The sequence below is a fragment of the Vipera berus genome (genome assembly GCF_964194415.1).
Source record: "Vipera berus genome assembly, chromosome: 3".
Lineage (NCBI taxonomy): Eukaryota > Metazoa > Chordata > Lepidosauria > Squamata > Viperidae > Vipera > Vipera berus.
The window spans coordinates 128,235,734-128,256,458 of record NC_138204.1 but is presented as its reverse complement, the minus strand read 5'-3'; the positions used below and the strand labels follow the sequence as shown (position 1 = coordinate 128,256,458).

General features: G+C 37.0%; 2 protein-coding genes across 2 annotated transcripts in view; both read left to right on the top strand.

Moving 5' to 3' along the window:
* The window catches only part of TMEFF1 (transmembrane protein with EGF like and two follistatin like domains 1), a gene marked incomplete at its 5' end in the record, with an annotated part of 126,502 nt that extends 119,085 nt beyond the window's left edge, over positions 1–7,417 (top strand). Inside the window, 3 exons of the mRNA XM_081324178.1 lie at positions 813–936; positions 3,294–3,452; positions 7,250–7,417. Coding sequence (XP_081180304.1) covers positions 813–936; positions 3,294–3,452; positions 7,250–7,334 — 368 coding nt within the window. The 3' untranslated portion in view covers positions 7,335–7,417. The remainder of the gene's footprint in view (positions 1–812; positions 937–3,293; positions 3,453–7,249) is intronic.
* A 1,132-nt stretch (positions 7,418–8,549) lies between these two features.
* On the top strand, positions 8,550–17,457 carry CAVIN4 (caveolae associated protein 4). The gene is made up of 2 exons (XM_081324794.1): positions 8,550–9,616; positions 16,242–17,457. Exons 1-2 carry the CDS (start codon positions 9,209–9,211, stop codon positions 16,884–16,886), a joined length of 1,053 nt encoding a protein of 350 aa, XP_081180920.1. The 5' UTR covers positions 8,550–9,208; the 3' UTR covers positions 16,887–17,457.
* The last annotated feature ends 3,268 nt before the right edge of the window (positions 17,458–20,725 follow it).

Here is a 20,725-nt window from a genome sequence, read left to right as displayed (position 1 = left end):
AAAGATTGTCCTCTTGTCACATTGGTTTCATTCTGAGTAAAAATGAACACTGTGGTAAACTTTTCTCTATCTGAAACTGTCCCATGACTGAAGTGATACACTTCTCCACAAGGCAGTGAAATTTATTTTCTATATAGCTAAATAGAACTATCATTTTCAAATAGTGAAATTTTGCAACTATTTATTTAGATCTATAATCCTTTGAACATTATTACTTTTTGAAGTAAAAATACAAAATGGATCAACCCAATTGAGTCCACATTAATGAAATTCAACGTCATTTTAATTTAGATCTAGTTTTAACATCTAAATAAATAATTTAGTATTATTTAATATGGATAACATTTCTTTTCAACACTGGATTTAACATTATTAGATTTTAGAACTAATATTACTACCTAAAAAGTGTAAATATTCATCCTTGAGACTAAAATTCAAACAAATGTACTTTCATAATACCTTAACTATCCTGTTTTTCTATAATTTGGGAATATTTAAATAAAAAATAAGAATATTTAAGTTAGGGTTTTCCCCAAATTAATTCATTTAGTTGAAAATTAAAAAAAATATTTTTCTTTGTTTTGTATTTTATCTTCGGTGATAAAAGAATAAATATGTTTAAAAAATCATATGTTTTAAATATCGCTAAAATAGAGGTGAGGTGACAGCTTCATTCCAGAGATGTAGTATTGTTGCTGAGGAAATACCCACATATTAGATTTACAGTATTGAGTGGCTGTCTTTTATAATTGTTTGACTATATTTGTAAAACAATAAGCTACTCTGCCTTATATTTTTGTTTCATACAAAAGATGCAAGTGATCAAAGGGAAGACATCTATATTGGAAACCATATTCCTTGCTCGGATAGTTTTAGTAGCTACTGCATCCATGGGAAATGTGAATTCATTTATTCAACACAGAAAGCTTCCTGCCGGTAAGTCAATTAGACTAATAAAAGGATCATCTGAAAAATCTACATTTCTTCTATATTCTTAAATATGGTCCTGGAAACAAATAGCCAAAGAGTCTTTGAAAGGAGGTTCTCCTCTCTCCTATCTGGAGGGTTTTAGTCAAATCCAATGTTGTGTTTTTGTTAAGTTATCATTTTGAATGTAGAGCATTCTACTATTTTCTACCTGTTTTTACTCCTGTCTGCTGCTATGTGAACAAAGTAGATTCTGTATAGAATCGTTTGAACAAAGCTAAGGAAAGAATGTAACAGGGAAAAGGGGTAGGTTTCATTTTTTTTAAGAATGCCACTTTCTGCATGTTTGTTGGGCCATTGACATACTTTATAGTCACCACAGCTTTCTCTTCCCCTTCCCTGCCCCCCACAACGAAGGCACAAGGATGGTCTACAACCTGACGGCAGTAAAATTCAGCGTTTTTTGTTTGTTTGTTTTTCAAATTACCAAGGGTTGACTGATGGCAGCTGTCAATTACTGGCGGGGAAAGTGACAGAAGACCTCCTTCAGTGCAATGATAGAGGATATAGACATAGACACGGAAACAAGGACGAATCTCTTAGAACTCTTAATAGATCAAAAACAAACCAAAGTAGAGAAAAACATCCTCCTGCAACAAGCACTTCCTATTAATCTTTTTAGCCCAGCCTGCTTAAGCCTAGCAAATGCCTATTAATTTTTTCCTATCTATCTTCTTTAGATCTGCTAGAGAAGGAGAGCAGGTATCAAAAGATTGGGGTACCAGGAATGTTTATGAAGGGTGCTCGTCTTGATTCAGTTTGCTGCAGTTCAAGCAGGGTTACTTGCATAAGTGTTCCCCGCCACCACCCTGGTTCACATATTTCTCCCCACTGCAGTTAGGAGCCAGGAGCACATAAGCCTTTCTGTGTATGCCTTTCCAGATTTTTCTTTGCCTGGGGAAACTTTAGTAGCATTGCAGTTGATACATTTGAATGGCATAAAGAGATGATAAAAGGTGGTGCTGAAATGTGCCAGAGAGGATAAAGGTATCAGTTGAAGGCTTTGGCTCATTTCTCTAGCATAAATAGGCATGGATTGCAGATTTTTATTTTCATTTTTATTTTTTAAGAAAAGGAAGGGGAAAATCCTTGCCGCTGTATTGTATTCATGTTAGATTAAATGCCATTGCTCTTTTTATTAACTAACCTTGAATTAAAGTTGCAACTATGCCTGCAGAAGTTTTAAAAGCAATTGTGATTTTTGTATTTGGATTAGCCTCTGTTAAAAATGCTCAGATTAAATTAATCAAGGTGTAAACTTTTTTTTCCCCCAGGCTCGGAGAAGTAGTTATAGTCATGTTGATTTAACAGTAATTTATTCCCTGGAAAACCAAGAACTCACACTCACCTAGAGGACAATTTTAGGATAAAAAAAGACATTAAAGGAGAAGAAATAAATAAGTCTGCCAGTTAATCTACCATAAGTATATAAATACTGAGGTGATAGATACACCCTAAAAATAGTTGCTTCTAATCTTTTGCACATTTGTCTGTCTAGAATGCACTCTTACTTTGTCGTCTTTGGACATTTTAAATTTTATAAATCTCTGTGCAAACTATGCAGTACATTTCTATAAATCTTAGTGGAGCTTTATTAGTATAAAGACTCACGTCTTTGAATTTTTCTCATTTGTATGGTGCGAACTATAAAATAATGTCAATTATAAAAAAATTACTCCTTCAATCTTTTTTTTTAAATTTGAACTGATAAAAATTTTATTAGGTAGAATCTCAGAAAACACACTCGAAATATATCAGAATTTGCTAGAATATATGCTGACCGTTTGCAAGAACAAATTCAACAAATCATTGGAAAAGAGGAACAGTGATGGATTATATGTCCATAACAGAAACAGAAATTTAGGCAGGAGTGGCTTCCTTATGTACTACACATTATACAACACAGCTCATTTAGACATTTGGAATATAGTTTGTAGGAAATAAGATATGAGACCAATGAAAAACAACAAGAACAAAAGGATTTGAAAAAATATTAGCAATAATCTTCAGTCTTCAATGTAAAGTAATAATAAGCTGCAGTCAACAATTGGGAAAAGAAAAATGGAAGGGAATAGGAGAAAATATTGCTATAAAGTTTTCCATAATGTTTTTGTTTATACTTAACAGTTGTTTCTCTTTGTTTTATTCTATTGTCTATTTATATTATCTAATGCAGAGCTTTTTTGTTTAGATTTTACTATTCTATTCTAACAATAGTGTATGTGTGTGTGTATCACTACACACAGAGTATATCATATTATATATAGAATATTCCTACTCTTAGGCCTTTTACTCTTGTTTTTTAGGTGTGAATCTGGATACACAGGACAACATTGTGAAAAAACAGACTTTAGCATACTTTATGTTGTCCCGAGTAGACAAAAGTTCACTCATGTGCTTATTGCAGCAATAATTGGAGCCGTCCAGATTGCCATTATAGTTGCAATTGTTATGTGTATAACCCGGTAAGTTAAAAGGCACAACATCATTTATTTTGTTAGGATCATGATTTGTACGTTCCCACCTACTTTCTTAATGGATTAAGGTAATAAGTACTTTTGCTATTTGAAATGTGCTCTCTCTTTCACTCTCTTTCCATGGAAGTAGGTGTATATGTGTGAAACACTTATATACACTCTGAGTCTATATATAGTAAGTGCACACATGTGTTCTATTATTATCAAGGTAAAATATTTAGGTAAGTATTCTTGATGTAAATGTCACAAGATGCCACAGTCCTATAATCAAACTTCCATGTGTGGAAAAAATGTTTGAATTAGAGCTCAGTGCAGAAGATTTCAGAATTATTTACTAAATTTATGGGCAGAGGAAAAGGGTAAGAGAATTTCTCCAGCGGTTTGTCAAAACTAGGATGCTGCATTGCTATTGAAAAAAAGCCAAAGCAAGGAATTCTCTCCCTAGGTTTTCTTGGAATTTAATTGAAACATAGGATGAAAATCACTGGAGGTATAATTATATAATGAAAGGTGCAGTTATATAAAGAAAATAAGCATGTATCCTCTGGGCAGCTTCTAATTAAATAAGTGCAAGAATGACCTAGTCCACTCAGGAGAATTTCTTATTTCAAGTAATTTTGAAAACAAATGTTCTTTCAATCAAAATGAATGAAAACTGAGAGAAGAAAGTGAATTTCTCACTCCGGCACTAACTTGCATCCCCAATGATATGTTGGCACTGAGATCCGAATCCATCAATACTGTATTGGAATCAACTTATTTCCTATCTGTTCATCATCCTGTTTGCCTATCCCCTTTTCTATATCATTGATCTCAAACTCCACTAAAATGTTTTACAAGGAGGAATGTTGGCTTCATTCATCTCAGTTATTTCTAGGGGTGGAATAAGTACAGCAAAGAAATAGAAGGGAAATCAGGCTCTGGAATATGATACACATACCAGCCCTTCTTGTTCCTTTAATCCATGCTATGGCTTAAAATACTTCTACAGGATTGCTGCTTGCTCATCCACGCCCATGTCAAAGATAGATTCTCTGTGGCCCTATTTACACTCACAGGATTCATTCCAATTCCTCATGGTGAAGCAACAATTTGAATCTCTTCTCTATGTGTGTCAATCATTTACTATGTGCTCGGATCTCCATATAATATTCTTTGTGAGCAAGAAAATATTAAAGCGTACTGGGTTATCAAGAACACTTTCTCACATGTGAAGTTGTAGATACCTATTCACTTGACTGAGTTGGGCGGCCCTACAAAATGAATCAATCAATCAATAATAAATTTATCATCTCAATTGTATTGCATGCAGGAGTGAAGGAGAAGGCCTGTCTGCGGTCAAACAAAGTAATGATAGTTTTAATGGATTTATTCACTGGATTTATGTAACTTTGAAAGCCCATTTGATGCAGTGGTTAAAGTAGCAGGCTAGAAACCAGGAAACTATGAGTTCTAGTCCTGCCTATGCACAAAATCCAGCTGGGTGTGACTTTGGTCCAGTCCTCCTCTCTCAGCCCTAGGAAACAGGCAATGTTTGTTAAAAAAAAAACATTTCAAGAAACCTACAGGGACTTGTCCAGGAAGTCACTAGGAGTCACAAACTGACTTGAAGGCACACCCACCCACATGTACCTTATTTATTCTATAATGCTGTGTTTATTGAGTCCTCATGTGTCTTGCACTGTTTTTCAAAAAACCGATCTCATACATCAGTCAACAATGGTGCTCAAAATAGTTTTCTGCTTTGTATCTCCAAAGCTTTATCCTACAGCTTTAACAAAATATAATTCAAAGGTCAACATTTGTTGGCTGGATGACATATCATGGCCAACGTAAGCAATAGATAGCCCAATACAGACTGCCTCCAATTGCTGAAATTAACCCAGAACTAGTGAGTATGAGGGCTCCCCTACAACTGGAATGGGCTTCATACCATTTTAGAATTCTCTTAACTTCTCTTCTTTGATAGCTGATAGTAAATAACCTGTGTTCTAGCAACAAACTCGGGACTGGGCTAATAATAAATTAATTTAGAAAATAATTTTGAAGTTGTTCAATAAAGTAAAATAAAATTATCTTTCATTTTTCATTTTGCTGATACGCTGAAGTGAAGCAGTTTTACAAGCTCCTCAGTAATAAGACTGCCCAGGAAAAAAGTTAAAGGATCAGATTTTCTATATGCATTTATTTGGCCATAAACTTAAATTCTATGCATATTTATTCAGAAGTAAATCTCAAGTAAATGTATATAGGCTTGCAGCCTTTGGGTCTTGGTTTCTCATCCTGGCACTTGACCATCAAGTAGTGTTTGGAACGCTGTTTTAGCCAAACAAGGTTATCAAGCGAGAAGGAGAAAGAGGATATCCGACAAAAGCTCGTGAGCCTTAATTATGGTTAACGATGCCAAGCATGACTCATAGTAGCTCCTTGATTAGATGAATCTTAATTTTCTTCCTGGAATGTCTCATTTCTCATTGCACATGCCCATTTACAACTCCCCTAGATGATTCCAAGAAAAAGGAAGGGGAGCCTTACCAGTTTCTTGCATCAAAGGATTCAGGAATCTGTGCTTTGAGAAGACTATAATACAGTAATTCCAAATACTAGGAGCTGGTTTTACATTATCGCTGCATTGACTACTCCATTCAAATGTATTCTTTGTAGAGGTTTTACATTAATTGTATGCACCCCAAAGAAACACTAATTAATTAAACACCACTTACCATTAATTAATGTTTTAAAATATTGTTTTCATGTATCACAGGCCATAAGGGCTATCATAGCAATATAAGTGGTGGAAATGGGGTGGCATTGTTAGCTATAGCATTGCCTGTATATGTTCATTCGTTCACTGTACCTTCCTTTCTGTCTATTTGGATACCTCAGCATTCTCACCTGGGGCTTTCCTGATTGGTGAGGGAGTAAAATACCTTGGAATATCTGGGGCTATAAAAAGGGAAGTGTCAGGGGCTGGGAATGGAGGATGCTTACATGCCTCTTATTAAAGTGATACCAGAGAGCATCTGTTCATTCTTTTTTTTAAAAAAAGAATTATTTTTCCAGGTGGAAGCTGCTGCAAAACATTTTTCCTGCACTGCTTCTGAGGCTCCCAATACGAGGACTGCTTGCAATGGTTTTGTTGTTGCTGCAGTATCTCTTATTATAGTTATTGTATTTTTACTCTTATGAATGCACAGAATATGGAAGCTGCTCATTGATTGGAGCAGCAGAGAAAGCAAATACATACATACATACATACATACATACATACATACATACATACATACGTGTAGACTTCTCTGAATGACTGCCCTGTTTTGCAGTGGTTCAGTTACAACTGCACTGATCAAGTAACTTTTTGACCGGTGCTTTTGTTTAAGATCATTGCAAATAATTGATCATCATAGTCATGTGATCAACGTTTGGTCACTTTGCATCAGGCCAGGGCTTAAAACCATAACAGCGTCCCCCTGTCAGATGATCAATATTTGTGTGCTTTGCAACCGGCTTCTGACAAGCAACGTCAATGGAGAAGCCGGTATTAAAATTGCAAGTCATGTTCATGTGATATCTTGTTTAACAACTCGTGGTGACTCACTTAATGACCAAATGGGAAATGACATCATAGGTCTGCCATGATATTTTTGTTAGGGACTGCACCGCTTAGCAACACAATTGTTGGTTCCAATTGTAACTAAGCCAGAACTACCTATAATCGTAAACAAATGTTTTTAAATACTTTGTTTACTGATCCATTTTTCTCTCCTGCTTGCTTCTGATAACAGGAAATGTCCCCAAAACAACAGAGGACGACGGCAGAAACAAAATCTAGGCCACTTTACATCAGATACGTCATCCAGAATGGTTTAGCATCATTTTTTATACCTACGTTGACCATGTGATGTACAATTTTATTAACTTTTTTTAAAACAATGGAAATATTTATTTCAGAGGCCTTATTTTTGGACATTTTAATTATTATTGTTATTATTATTTTTAGTGTAGCTGTTTTGTTTTATTCCAGGAAGCAGCTAATAGCTATGGACTGCTCTAGTAACATCCCATTTCATGGTTTGAGGAAGATGTTAGTTTATTTCTTGTATTTGTATCCCATGGTTATATTGATAAGACTTGTGCTTTGATCATGGAATGTAAGAATTTTGAAAAGAGAGACATTTCACTAATGGTTGTTCAACAAATGAAAATGGAGCCCATCCTGTTTCCTAGCAAAAAGGGTAAAGATGTTTACAACATACTTTTCTTATGAGGAATTAGAAGACACTGTGTTTAAATACCGTAGATATTTAAATGTTTTTAAAACTTAGTAATGGATTTTTTTAGACACTGCCAATCGCATGAAATGTGAAGATGTGTTTTTGTGTGTAGTTGTTACATTTAGAATGGGCTGAATCCAGACTAAGTTAGCTCTACCTTGTGCTCATAAGAATCTAAATTCCCATTGTTTTCAATGAAAACAAATTGTGCATTTAACTTAGAATGGAATCCTATATATATCTCCTCAGAAATAAGTTCCATTCAGTTTAATGGAAATTATTCCCAGGTAAGTATGTAAAGGACTGCTTCTTTAGTCTGGATCCAACCCAAACTTTATGGCCCAGGTTTCAGCGCCATCTTCTGCATAAATAGTTGACACTTTATTTTTAAATTGTAAAATAATAATTATAATATACAGTTCATTATTCGAAAAACTGCTCAGCTGAGCAGAGCACATTTGTCCTGGACAGACAAATATATTGCTTTTTTGTTATGAATTATGGTAATAATCCACTTACCTGATTGGGATGTAACTGTGTTAGCCACTGTTTAAACAATTTTCATATTTACTACAGTTTTCTAAAGAAGATACCTGTTTTCACATCAGCAAACACAATTGTACAGTCTTTGTGATTAAAATGCAAAAAACCAACAAAAATAATATAAAAAAACTGTGCTCTTGTCAAGAATAATTTCAAGAGCTGAGAATGTGTCTCCAAATAAAGTCTGCTGGTTGTATTTATTATATTAATAGGATGTTAGTAATTGTTCGGAAGATTCAGAGCTAAAATGTAACTAGGGTGTGTTCCAACTGTTTAACATGTAGTTTTAGGCTTTCCAATTCTGCATGTAGGAATAAATAATTTGTTCAATAAAAAGGCTTTGAATATTTCAACTGGAAAGGTATGCCAATGCAATGTTTTCTTTTCTTAATCTGTCCCAAATGCGTTTATTTATTATTGGAAGGAGCAACCTATGTGCTTTGAAAGAAAATGGGAAATGTCATTTCAGTTGCCAAAGGTCTGTTAAAAAGCATTGATCCTCTCCCTACCACCTGAACACAAGAAAAAAAAACAGTAATTTAAATTAAAATAGAAGTAACATGGATTTTAACAGATTGTGAGTTAGTTCTTTGATTGCTATATTGTTTAACTCTTCCCAGATTAACTCAGATAAGTTTATTGGTTATAGGGATGTGCTTCTTTCAGTGCATGTTCTTTTCCCAGAGTGCTGCTTCCTAATTTTAGAGGGTTCATATTGCAGGAGGCACTTGAACAATCAGGCGTGGCTATTTTGTGGGTATAAATATTTGACAAGTGCTTTGGGGTGGAGTTTCAGACCCTGCTTCTGAACATTCCCTTAAAGACAGCTGTCGAACAACCTTCTTGCAACAGTGCCAGGATTGTCCCACTGAGGTTTGAACGGCTGTTATATTTCAACTCCCGTAGACTGATCCGTAGACGGGCAGTATGGATCATCGTGCAGCTCTGGAAATGGATAAAATCCACCCAAATCGCCAGTCAAGCATCACGGATGATGAAGAAGAACAAGACGCTGCGTTTACCATTGTCAGAGTCCTGGACAAGGTAGCCACTATCGTAGATAGCGTGCAGGCCAGTCAAAAGCGGATTGAGCAGCGCCACAGAGAAATGGAAGACGCCATCAAGACAATTCAGATCGACATTCTAAAGCTGGCTCAGGCACATGGTAACACAGGATACACAGTTAACAAGCTGTTGGAGAAAACGCGCAAAGTTAGTGCTCGGGTCAAAGAAGTGAGAGTCCGAGTAGAGAAGCAGAATGTTAATGTGCAGAAGGTGGAGACCAAACAGGAAGAAATACTGCGGAAAAACAAGTTTCGTGTTGTCATTTACCAGGTAAACCTTTCTTTTTTTAAAAAAAAACCCCTGTTGTTATTGCTATTGCAACTTCACACTTTCTGGTTTGCTTAACAATCCAAAGAATGGTTTTTTCTTAAAAGCCCTCTCCATCTCAAAATGTGTTATGCTTTGTGGTTTTTCAGCATTGATTTTTGCTTCTGAATGTGCTGAAGCTTATATCCACTGGTGGCAAGGCAGGCAGTCTATTATTAGTTTGGGAAGTCTCTCAGCCAGCCAACATAAGATTAAGTGTAGATCAGCAAGACTGTGCGTTGCATCTGTGAAAGGCAATCTGAGGCAGGCAGTTGGGTATCATGACTAGTATTCCAGGCGTGACTGTCGTCCCTTTTATTTTTTTAGAGGGTTAAGTAGAGAATTTGGCCTCAGCAATTCTTTGCACAGTGTAGTGCTTCCATTAATTACACAGTATTTTTCCCCTTTTAAGAGCTCAGTTATATTTTCCTTGCTAACTGATTGCCTTTGGAATTTGCTTCCAAATTCCCTTTTTCCCAAAGAAATATTTTTTGTCTAAAAAAACAAAAAAACAAGCCCCAAAATCCTGGCACTTAAATGGACATATCAATGTAAGGTGGGAAAATAAAGTTAATTGACTTGCAAAATTCACAGTGTCTATTTGGAAAAGAAGTGAACAGTTCTTGAGTTAAATTAATTTGTTATTCAAAATGGTTCTGTCCTAATCAAAGTGTTTTATTGTACATAACACTGATTTCATATGCAGTGTCCAAATAATTAATGTTGTGCTTAGCTGCAGGGGCATTGAAATTGCAAATGCAGTAGCGTGTTTAAGAATCCCAAATCTTGTTGGAGAGTCAGACTCCTTCCTTCTCGTTAAAGTCATCAGGTATTACACTGTCTTCACTTTAAGCTATTGGAATATTATATTCCTTTCAAAGAATAACAATTGCAGTGAGAAAAACAATATTGCTGTTTAGTTCATCAAAATGCTTGATGACACATGAAATGCCTTCCTTTGTGTAATTTTTTTATATGTTGAGGAAGTTGACATATCACATTCATTGAAAATATGATGTGCTGCACTGGAAACAAATAGTGGGAAGTATCCAACCTAAATATTTTTTCAGCTACAACTCATTTGCTGTAATGCTGAGCCCTACTGAACTCATGTTTCTTTCAAAATGAGAATTATAGATGCTCATGTAAACTCTTCCTTAAAAAAATTAAAAAATGAATTTAGTAGTCCTTAGTTTTGGCTGGATTGTTCCTGTGGTTGCACTGAAACCATTAGAATTATTATTTCCAGATATGTCAGTTTATAAAAGACATCACACTTTGGCTGTCATGTTTGAGCATAGAAAAAAAATCCTTCTGCATTACTGTTTGCTTTTATTTTTATTGTGGATGGTATGGTACATTTATAAAAAACAACAAATTCTAATCTTAGGTGCATTTATGTGCCTCTCGCACATATGGGTTTTGATGCTGTAACAGTGGAACTCAATAAATTATGTATATGTATATTCATTCTCTGAATTATGCTAGCATGTCTTGATTATGAAATTTAGAAATGTCATTTTTAGTTATGTCTGTTCTTCACAGAGCGATCCAATATTCAGATCAATCGTCGCTAGATAGAGTATAAATAGCCAAGTGGCTGAATGGTCCATGGGCTTAGCTAGGCTTAGCAGTATGTTTGCATTTTCCATGATGCTCCAACTCAACAAGGAGCAAAGTTTTACCAAAACACAGAAGAATGGTGGAAAGATTAATACTGCTGTAGCAATACAATGAAAGCACCTTCACCAAAAGTGATTGATCATGATTGAATATGGAGTTTGGTGGAAACCAGCAAACATTGTCATTAATTGCCAATTAATTGATTATTCTCTCTTTCCTCCAAGATGTTTAGTTGGACAATTGGTCAACATGCTTTATTGAGAAGAATATTGAATGTCACATTGACTTAAATATTATTTAGATTTTGGTATAATGTGCAAAAGTTCAAACTCTTCAGACTAAAATTTGCTTTGTTGTGATTTTGACAGGCTTGAAAGAAGTTGCTTATTATCATTGGAGGAAACAGCAGTTGAACTATGGTTAATACCCTCCAAATGAATCAGGATTTAAAAGACAGTATTAAGAAATAGCTTTATATTCTGCATTATTTGGGAGACATTGCCATTATTTTGTACTCAGAGATAATTGGAAATTGACTGTGGCTTCCAAGCATATATTTTTTTGAGTAAGGAAAGGAATAAAGTGACTGCATACATACGAAATAAGTTCATATGATTTGCTCAGCTGAAAGCAGCCATTTTGTGGGATTTTGTGGAAGATAGATTGATTTGCAGCAAAGCCATCTTTAGTGGCAACAAGAAAGTACAGCAAATCATGTTTGTTCTTTCCCAGATGTTGGGAGGGAAGGTTACATTTCAAAACTGGGTTGGATAAACATGGTGTTTCTTATTTAAATTTCAAATCTGGTTAATCTTAACACTGGCTGGTTTCAAGAAAGCCAGTCTCAAACACAAAATCAGTAACAGAAAAATTAAATAAGCCCACCTCATTTTTCAGGCTGTTGCATAGATTGGGTCTATATTCTTTCTTTTAATTTTAAAAAAGAAAAAAAAAACACTATCACATTACTGCATTCTATCATGTACATTATGCTTGTATCAGAAACAAATGAATTCTGGCTTACTTGTTTATCACCTAATAGTTCAAGGATCAACATAGTTATCTTTCGTCTGGAAGAACTGAGCCTGCTGAGCTAAGCAAATTACATTTTTTCCTCAAAGATTTGGGTGAAATGTTAAACAATATCTCTAAATCTTTCAGAACTGAAATTATTTTGCTGACCTTTCCTGAACTTCCCTTTTTATGCTGTACATGTTCCATTAAAGAGCAAAATATCTTCTAGGAAATACTAGAAGGATGTGTGATGTACAAACACAAGGACCCAGTTTCATTCTCTGACATTTTCAGATGCTGGAAGATGGTGATTAATCCCCAGAACATCCTGGCATCCAAGCTGTAGCCAATGTCTCTTTTCCAGCAGCCTGTAAAGAGGCTTAATTTAAATCGTATGGGATCTATCTTCAACCTCTTTGAGGGAAGATTATTGGGGCCTGTGACTGTCAGGTTTTAGACTATATTATGATCATATTGGCTGCCCTCATGGATGACATGTGGCAGGGCTTGAGTAGGAGGAGTATGACAATCCTCATTCTATTAGATTTCTCAATAGCTTTTGACTCCGTTTTCCACAGCATCTTTTTGGGCTGTCTGAGATCCCATACTATGATGATTCTATTCCTTGAATGAGTGGTTGGGTGGGGAGAAGCTGGTTCTTAGAGCACTCCAGTAGAAGATGCTACAGTATTTTCCCGTCTTGTTAAAATCTTTGTGATGCCCCTGAAAGAAGTAAACTGCCAGTTGGAGGTGAGGTATTAGTGAGGTGATATTACTCAATTGGGAATCTCCACTGCAGGTTGAATGGAGAATGCAATGGAAGTTCTAAAGTGCTGCCAGAAGGATGGCAGGGTCTGGATGGAGAGAAAGCGGATCAGATGCACCCTGAGCAAGATGAGGTGGCTATTGGTTATGTTAGCCCCACTAGATAGTCCAGTCCAAAAAAGTCAACTCCACAGAAGGCTAAAACTACCTTTATTAAAACTAAATATAATAACAAAACTTGCAAATCTGATTGTGTTGTACAGGTAGCTCTCCACTTACGGTCACAATTGGGACAGAACCTCCTTCACTAAGCAATACTGTCATTGAGCAAGTTATGCTGATTTTACAATCTTTTTTGCCACAATAGTTAAATGAATCACATGATCATTAAGCAAATCCGGATTCCCCCACTTACTTTGCTTGTTGGAAATCCTCTGGAAAGGTTGTAAATGTCAATTCCTTGACTCCAGGGCTGTTGCAGCCATTGTAAATGGGTTGCCAAGCACCCATTTTGCTCACAAGACTGTGGGGGTGCTGCCACAGTCTTATGTGTGAGGACTGGTTATAAGCCACTTTTTTCAGTAAAAGGCCATTAAATGAATGGTCGCAAGTCAAGGACTTACTTCTCCTACTTTTAGTTCAATGACTTTGGGAGATAGCTGCTTAAACCACTTCAAAATGTTAAATGGAGGTTCTGGATTTAAATCTTATTTTACTCCCTGTAACCTTGGCAACAAAGCTTACACATTTCGGTCAAGGTCATCTTTCTTACTGTCTACTTTTGAGAGGCCTGGTGATTCTGAAATAGTACCAGCTTTGTCTCTCAGTTGACTTGTGGTCCCAAGCAGAGTACCAGATGATAACTTGTGCTATTCATGAATTCAAAATCCTGCTAGAAGAACAATTGGAAACCATGGACTCAGGGGCCCTGCCCAGCTTTAACTGATGCATTAGGAACAACCTTATCAACTAGATTACTGTCATTCAGGCTACTGCCCTTCTCAAAGACAATCTGCTTGCCCAATCTGAGCAAATGCCGAGCCACCCTCCCCATAATAGGTGTGGTGGGAGCAGTCACAGAAGCAAGCATTCTCTGTGGGAGCTCCTCTCCTTTGGAACATCTTATTTCTTCTCTCTGACACAAGGAAGTCTGCAAATCTCAGAACCAGATGCATGAGAATGCGGATAAATGTAAGGCTCTGAATTTAGGCAGGAAAAACCAGTTGCACAGGTATAAGTTAGGCAGTATCTGGGTTAGCAGATGAGAGAGATGTGGGTGTCCCAGGAGATAACAGACTAAGAATAAGCCAACAGTGCATCACAGCTGCCAAGAGAGCCAATGCAGTCTTGAGTGGCATCAATTGAAGTATAGTGTCGGGATCTTAGCAAGTGATACTACATTCTATGTTAGACTGCTCAAACCACAGCTGGAAAACTGTGTCCAGTTCTGCTCTCCATAATACGAGAAAAATGCTGAGGAACTGGAAAGTGCAAGGAACAGGCACAAGAATGGTAAGGGGCTTGACATTTTGAATAATGAGGAATTCAGTATGTTCAGCCTAAAGAAGAGAAAGCTAAGGGAGACATGATAGCAGTCTTCCAATACATGAAGGGATGTCAGTGGGAAGAGATCGAATTGACCCCCTTTAGCACCTGAGAGTAAGACAAAAAACAGTGAGTAGAGATTCAAACTTGAAATAAGGAAGAATTGCATGACAGTAAGAACCATTAAGGAATGGAACAGCTTCCTTCCTGGAGTTATAGATGCTCCATCAATGGAAGACTTAAAGAAAAAAATGGACAGCCATTTCCCCAGGATGATATGACAATCTGAGTAGGGGATTGGACTAAATGATCTATATCAGAGGTAGGCAACCTTGGCTCTTTTATGACTCGTGGACTTCAACTCCCAGAATTCCTGAGCCAGCCATGCTGAGGGCAAAGAGAGAGGTTTCCAAACTGAGCCATGTTGGCTCAGGAATTTTGGGAGTTGAAGTCCACGAGTCATAAAAGAACCAAGGTTGCCTACCCCTGATCTATACGATTCCAGGTACAGACCAGGTTGTTTTAGAAGACCATGAGAGGCTGATAGTTGTTAGTATGATATAGTATGATAGTTGTTAGTGTGATATTTAGAAGGTTGTTACCAAGATATGTTAATTTTTATACTACAGTACCTTATTGTTTATGCTGCACGGTATTATAATTGCTCCTCGTGCACACTGTTCCTTGTGCATACATTGAAGCAGTATATTCATTTTATAAATACTTTAAAACAAATTCCAACAAGTTTCTCTACTTCCACATTTGCATGTCCTTTCAAGATCTCAAATCGTATAACAGTCTCCTAGGTTGGAAAGATGATTCTTTTTTAAATAGAGAGATCAAACAGCATATTTTCAGGACATATTGCTATTATATAAGTCAATCTGGAGTCTTTTGGTGATTTTGGCCACTGCTAAAATGCCACCTGTAGAATTCCAAGCCTCGCTGCTCTATTTTCTCCATGGACACAATGCCCATTAGCTGTCTCTTTGATTTTGATTGTGATTACTTGCCCATCTTTAATCTCCATATGACTTTTATTCTTGGATTTGTTTCTGTAGCCCAACTCTACAGTTTTTCCAGGGTAGCTGTACTGAAAACAACAAAGATTGGAATAGACAAAAGAGCAATTGGTCACTTAACTATTTTTAATCATGAATGGGCTATTGAAGGTTTACTTCCCATACAGTTTTTGTGTATGTGTGACTGACATTTGTTACTCATTATGCTACGAAGACTCATCAGGATTTCTTCTTGACCGCAGTTCAAATCTGGGTTATTATTAACTGGGATATTAACAGTAATTATCTGGGTTATTAACAGTAATTAATACTGTTAGAGAGGAAGGAGCAATAAAGTATAAGAAAAATACGATTCTGTGGTATATTTCTTATTAATGGTCTGGACTAACCCCTTACATATGAACAATTAGAAAGCTGTTTGGAAAAATAAAATAGGCTACACAGGGACAAGACAACAATAATCACAGGCCCTTATGCTACTGAATCTTTGTGAATGTTCTGAAAAATCTATAGCATAAGGTGGAATGATTGAGGCAGCAAGTCTCTTGAACTTTCTAAATTCGCTTTGAGCCATCCTTGAGAAGTGTGGTAGAGACATAACATTGTGCTCTTACTTATAGGAAGACATTCAGTGTCCATCTTCTCTGACGGTTGTCAAAGACAGAACACAAGCGGAAAGCAGAGAAGACGCCTTCTGCCCACCCGATGATCTCTCGTCTGATGAGGAGTATTACATAGAAGAAAGCCGAACGGCCCGTTTTAAGAAATTGGGGATGAGGCGCATCAACATCATCAAAAAAGCATTTTCAAGAGAAAACCTTCAGAAAACAAGGCAAAATTTTGGCAACAGGGTGGACAGGCTTCGCACTCGAATAGTAACACCTGAGAGAAGGGAACGAATAAGGCAATCGGGAGAGAGGCTGAGACAGACTGGGATACGGTTCAAGAAAAATATTGCCAATGCAGCACCAACTAAGGAGAATTTGAAAAAGTATAGGAAAACTAAAGGGCAGCCGGGGGCTGAAGGCCAACAAGGAACCCAAGAATCTGGCACTGAAACAGCAGCAGAAAGTAAGGAAGCTGAACCAGCCATTGAAGAAATTTCCTACACTGAAGTGATAACCAAAGTGAAGAAGGACAAAGGGAATGGATCAAAAAACCTTTCTCAGGCAGATGAGAAAATAATGACTCCTCCTGAGAAGAACCTGATCAAAGCAGAGGCAAAAGAGGACGCCCTTCTACTGGATCTAAAGCAGCCAGCTTAAATGGCAAAAGTCTACTGGTGTGGTGGTGTCACTATGGCAGGGGAAGAGCATTTCCTTTCATGCTGCGGGTGCAGAACGGTGGCTTTCATACTGCCTGAAGATACCTTGAAGTATTGCATCTTGCAGAAGGTTTGGGGCCCAGCCCAAGGTTTGGTTTCTATTTGGACAAGCCAAATTGGTCTGTTGGGTTTATCTGCCATCCCACCAAACCAAGCAGCACGTGTTAAGACATTCTTTTCCTACCTTGTGTTGTTCAAATGTATTTTTTTTTCTAAAGCTCCCATTATCTCCATTCTTACTGTGGATTGTGGTAATGGTACCTTGTAGGGTGCCTGGTTGGAGAAAGTTGGTGTAGGACTCTTTTCATAATTTCCCAATATTTTACAGAAAAGTCAGTCATGACAAACTTGCTAATTCTACAGTTTGTCTGATGATTGATAGATCTCTCCTGGACAATCTGCAATCATGTAAAGAGATGAGCTTGGATTAAATTGCAGAATAGATCTGTATGTATATATATATGTATACTCTTCTTTTACATGCAATGGGTGTATCTTTATCACCTGATGATTTTCTGCTAATAATAAACAATTTTCTTTTGATGTATATGCAAATTTCCATTTACCCTAACAGGTACTACACTTCAACATTAAAAGGTGGTAGAAACACTCCCCCCATTTAATGACAAAAATTTCTCAAGTTTCTTCTGGTTTTATGTACAGCAACAACTACAAAAAATAAATTTCATTATTTGACTTATAAGACATATCTGGCTGTTACACGGAGTAGGTGAATTGTGGGCATGAACACAATGAATATCCATCAACAGGTAACCATTAACTGTTTCTCCATGTCCCTTATACTTTTATCCAAACAGGTTTCTCTCCCCCCCCCCCCAAATCCTTTTTATCCAGATAGGTTTGCTGGAGAAAGTTGATTATGGAAAATTGCAGAATCGGATACTTCTTTGCAAGACAAAATACAGAGAGAACTCTATTTAGGAATGTGGGAGAGCTACAGGGAATTCATCTTTGCTCCACCTGGAAAAGATCATGGGTTCCTGTCATTTAGGAAGACAGTAGGATTCAGCATTGATGTCTCTGAACAAGGATGAATCGTGGTATCCCAAACTACTAATGGTTGTAAGTGGCTTATTGTTGTTTTATTCAGCCAGTGTATATTCTGTTCAGTTTCGGAGGCTTAACAGTGTAATCAGACAGTACTATAGTGAGATCCTTTGAATGAAAAAATAAAAATAAATCTGTAAAGGGCCTGTTTGTATTCCTTTAGCCCAGGGGTAGGCAACATTGGCTATTTTATGACTCGTGGACTTCAACTCCCAGAATTCCTGAGCCAACTGTGCTGGCTCAGGAATTCTGGGAGTTGAAGTCTGTCAGGGAAATAAATCAATACTTCCCTATCAGAGGGCGATGAACCGTGGTTCATTTGACACATGGTAAGTATCAGGTAAAAATAAAGAAACCCGAGGCATATTCTACTGTATATAAAACTTTAATTAGAAAGCAAAGAAAGGACTTAACTGACTACATCCTCTCATCAGACAGAATCAAAGAGAGAGGAAAAAAGTAAAGTGAGAAAACTTTTGTAGACATGCGCACTTAATAACACAAAACAGATTGAAACCGTAACATGACTGGACATGTGACAATCACCTTGGTTACATTGATCAAGATTACTATGCAGCTGGCAGAAAAACAGAGTGAGACATGCTGAGCTGACAAAACAGAAAAAACGCAGTGACATCCCCTTTTGTCAGTAAAGCAGAACTCAGATAAGGCACATCTTGTTGCGCAGATACTCGTGCTGAGCTGCATGAAGTGGCTTGTTTAGCATATCAGCAATCTGATCATGTGTAGGCACATACTGCAATTTTACAAAACCTTGTTTAACTGCTTGTCTTATATTTTGATAACGGATGTCAATGTGTCTAGATCTTGAACCTGTAAAACAATTCCCAGATATATAAACCACAGATTCGTTGTCTTCCATCACAGTCATCGGTCGAATCGGGTGTGTCCAGATATCTGTGACTAAAGCATCAAACCACGTTAGAGAATTACATGCATCTGAAACACAAGCATATTCAGCTTCAGTAGAACAAGAAACAAAATTCTGTTTACGCACATGCCAGTAAACAGGACATCTATTTAAAAACATCATATAACCTGAAGTACTTTTACGTGATTTCTTATCACTCGCCCAATCAGAATCTGCATAACAACATAACTCTGCATAGTCAGTATGTGTGGGTTCTAACAATAACTTCATGTTTTTAGTGTGTTTTAGGTATCTCAATAATTTCTTAACACATGTCCAATGAAACTGTTTTGCCTTGCCTACGTGTCGTGATAGGAGATTATCACTAAGTGCAATGTCGGGTCTAGTCCAACTACTAATATACAGCAACAACCCAATGACTGAGTGATAAAGTGTTTGATCCTCGAACTCAGGACTTGGTTCATGTGCCAAGTTGTGAAAATCGGTTTGCATGGGTATACTCACTGGTTTAGCATCCTTCATGTTGCAGTGATACAATAGTTTTCAATTTTATCTTCTTGTGTGGGACTGAACCCCTTCTGAGTTTTGACAACTTGAACACCCAAATAAGTGTTAATATATCCTAAAGACTTCAATGTGAAAAACCTTTGTAAAGCTTTAGCAAAAATCTCACTCATCTGCTTATTTGGACCAATATAAACAATATCATCAACATAAACAAGAACTATCTCATACCTATTATCAGATCTTTTAGTAAACACGCATTCGTCTGTTTCGGACTTAATAAAGCCCATTGAATTTAGTTTGTCAGAAAGACATAAGTACCACATTAAACCAGACTGTTTGAGACCATAAAGACTTTCGTGTAGAAACCAGGTATCCCCTTCCTGTTGTCGGAAACCTGGAGGACCTTTCACATAGATTTCTTCATCTAGATCAGCGTGTAGATAAGCCGTTTCAACGTCGAACTGGAAAGCCTCTAAACCAAGGATAGTTGCAGTGGCTAAGGCGATTTTCACACTCTCAGTCCCCACTGTGGGTAAGTATTCATATAGTCCTCAGGATAACGTTGAGAGAAACCCTGAGCTACAAGTCTGGCCTTATACAACGACTCACCATTTGGCTTCTTTTTAATTCTGTAGACCCATCAAGTGCCAATAACTTTCTTGTTTGCTGGAGGGCTTGCAGGCATAAACACTTGAAGTTTCTTTAGACTGTCCATTTCAGCCTGCATTGCCTCATACCATTTATCTTGCTCTGATTCAGGAAGATGTTTGATTTGTGTGAACTTATCAGGAGGAAGTGTAACATTACAAATCAAAGGTAAAGGTGCTTTCGTTACTTGCCATTCTTCTTCTGTTTCGTCCTCGTCTTCATCATCATCGCCAGCGACAGCATCGGCGGCTTGCAAAGACGGAACAGTAGGTTGAGAAGAACTCGTGGAAGGAACATTCACCTGTGAATCTTGATCATCAGGCTGCGTGGCATTAGCAGCAGCATCTCTAGGAAAATAAACTCCAGGATCGTTAGAATGAATCCTGGACCAGTCAGCATCTTCCTCAAAAGTAGCGGATTGTGAAATCACTATTACATGAGAAGAGTCGATGTATTTGCTCCATTTTGAATTATCATCAATACCCATAAATCTCATTCTTTTTGCTGCAGGACCCCCTTTCTTTCTTTGAGCTAAAGGAATATTCACCATAGTGTATGAACCAAAAATATGGAGATGCGTGAGATCAGGCTTGTGTTCATATAACATGAAATAAGGGGTCTGATTTATTACATTACTCCAAGTACGGTTGATATGATTAGCATAT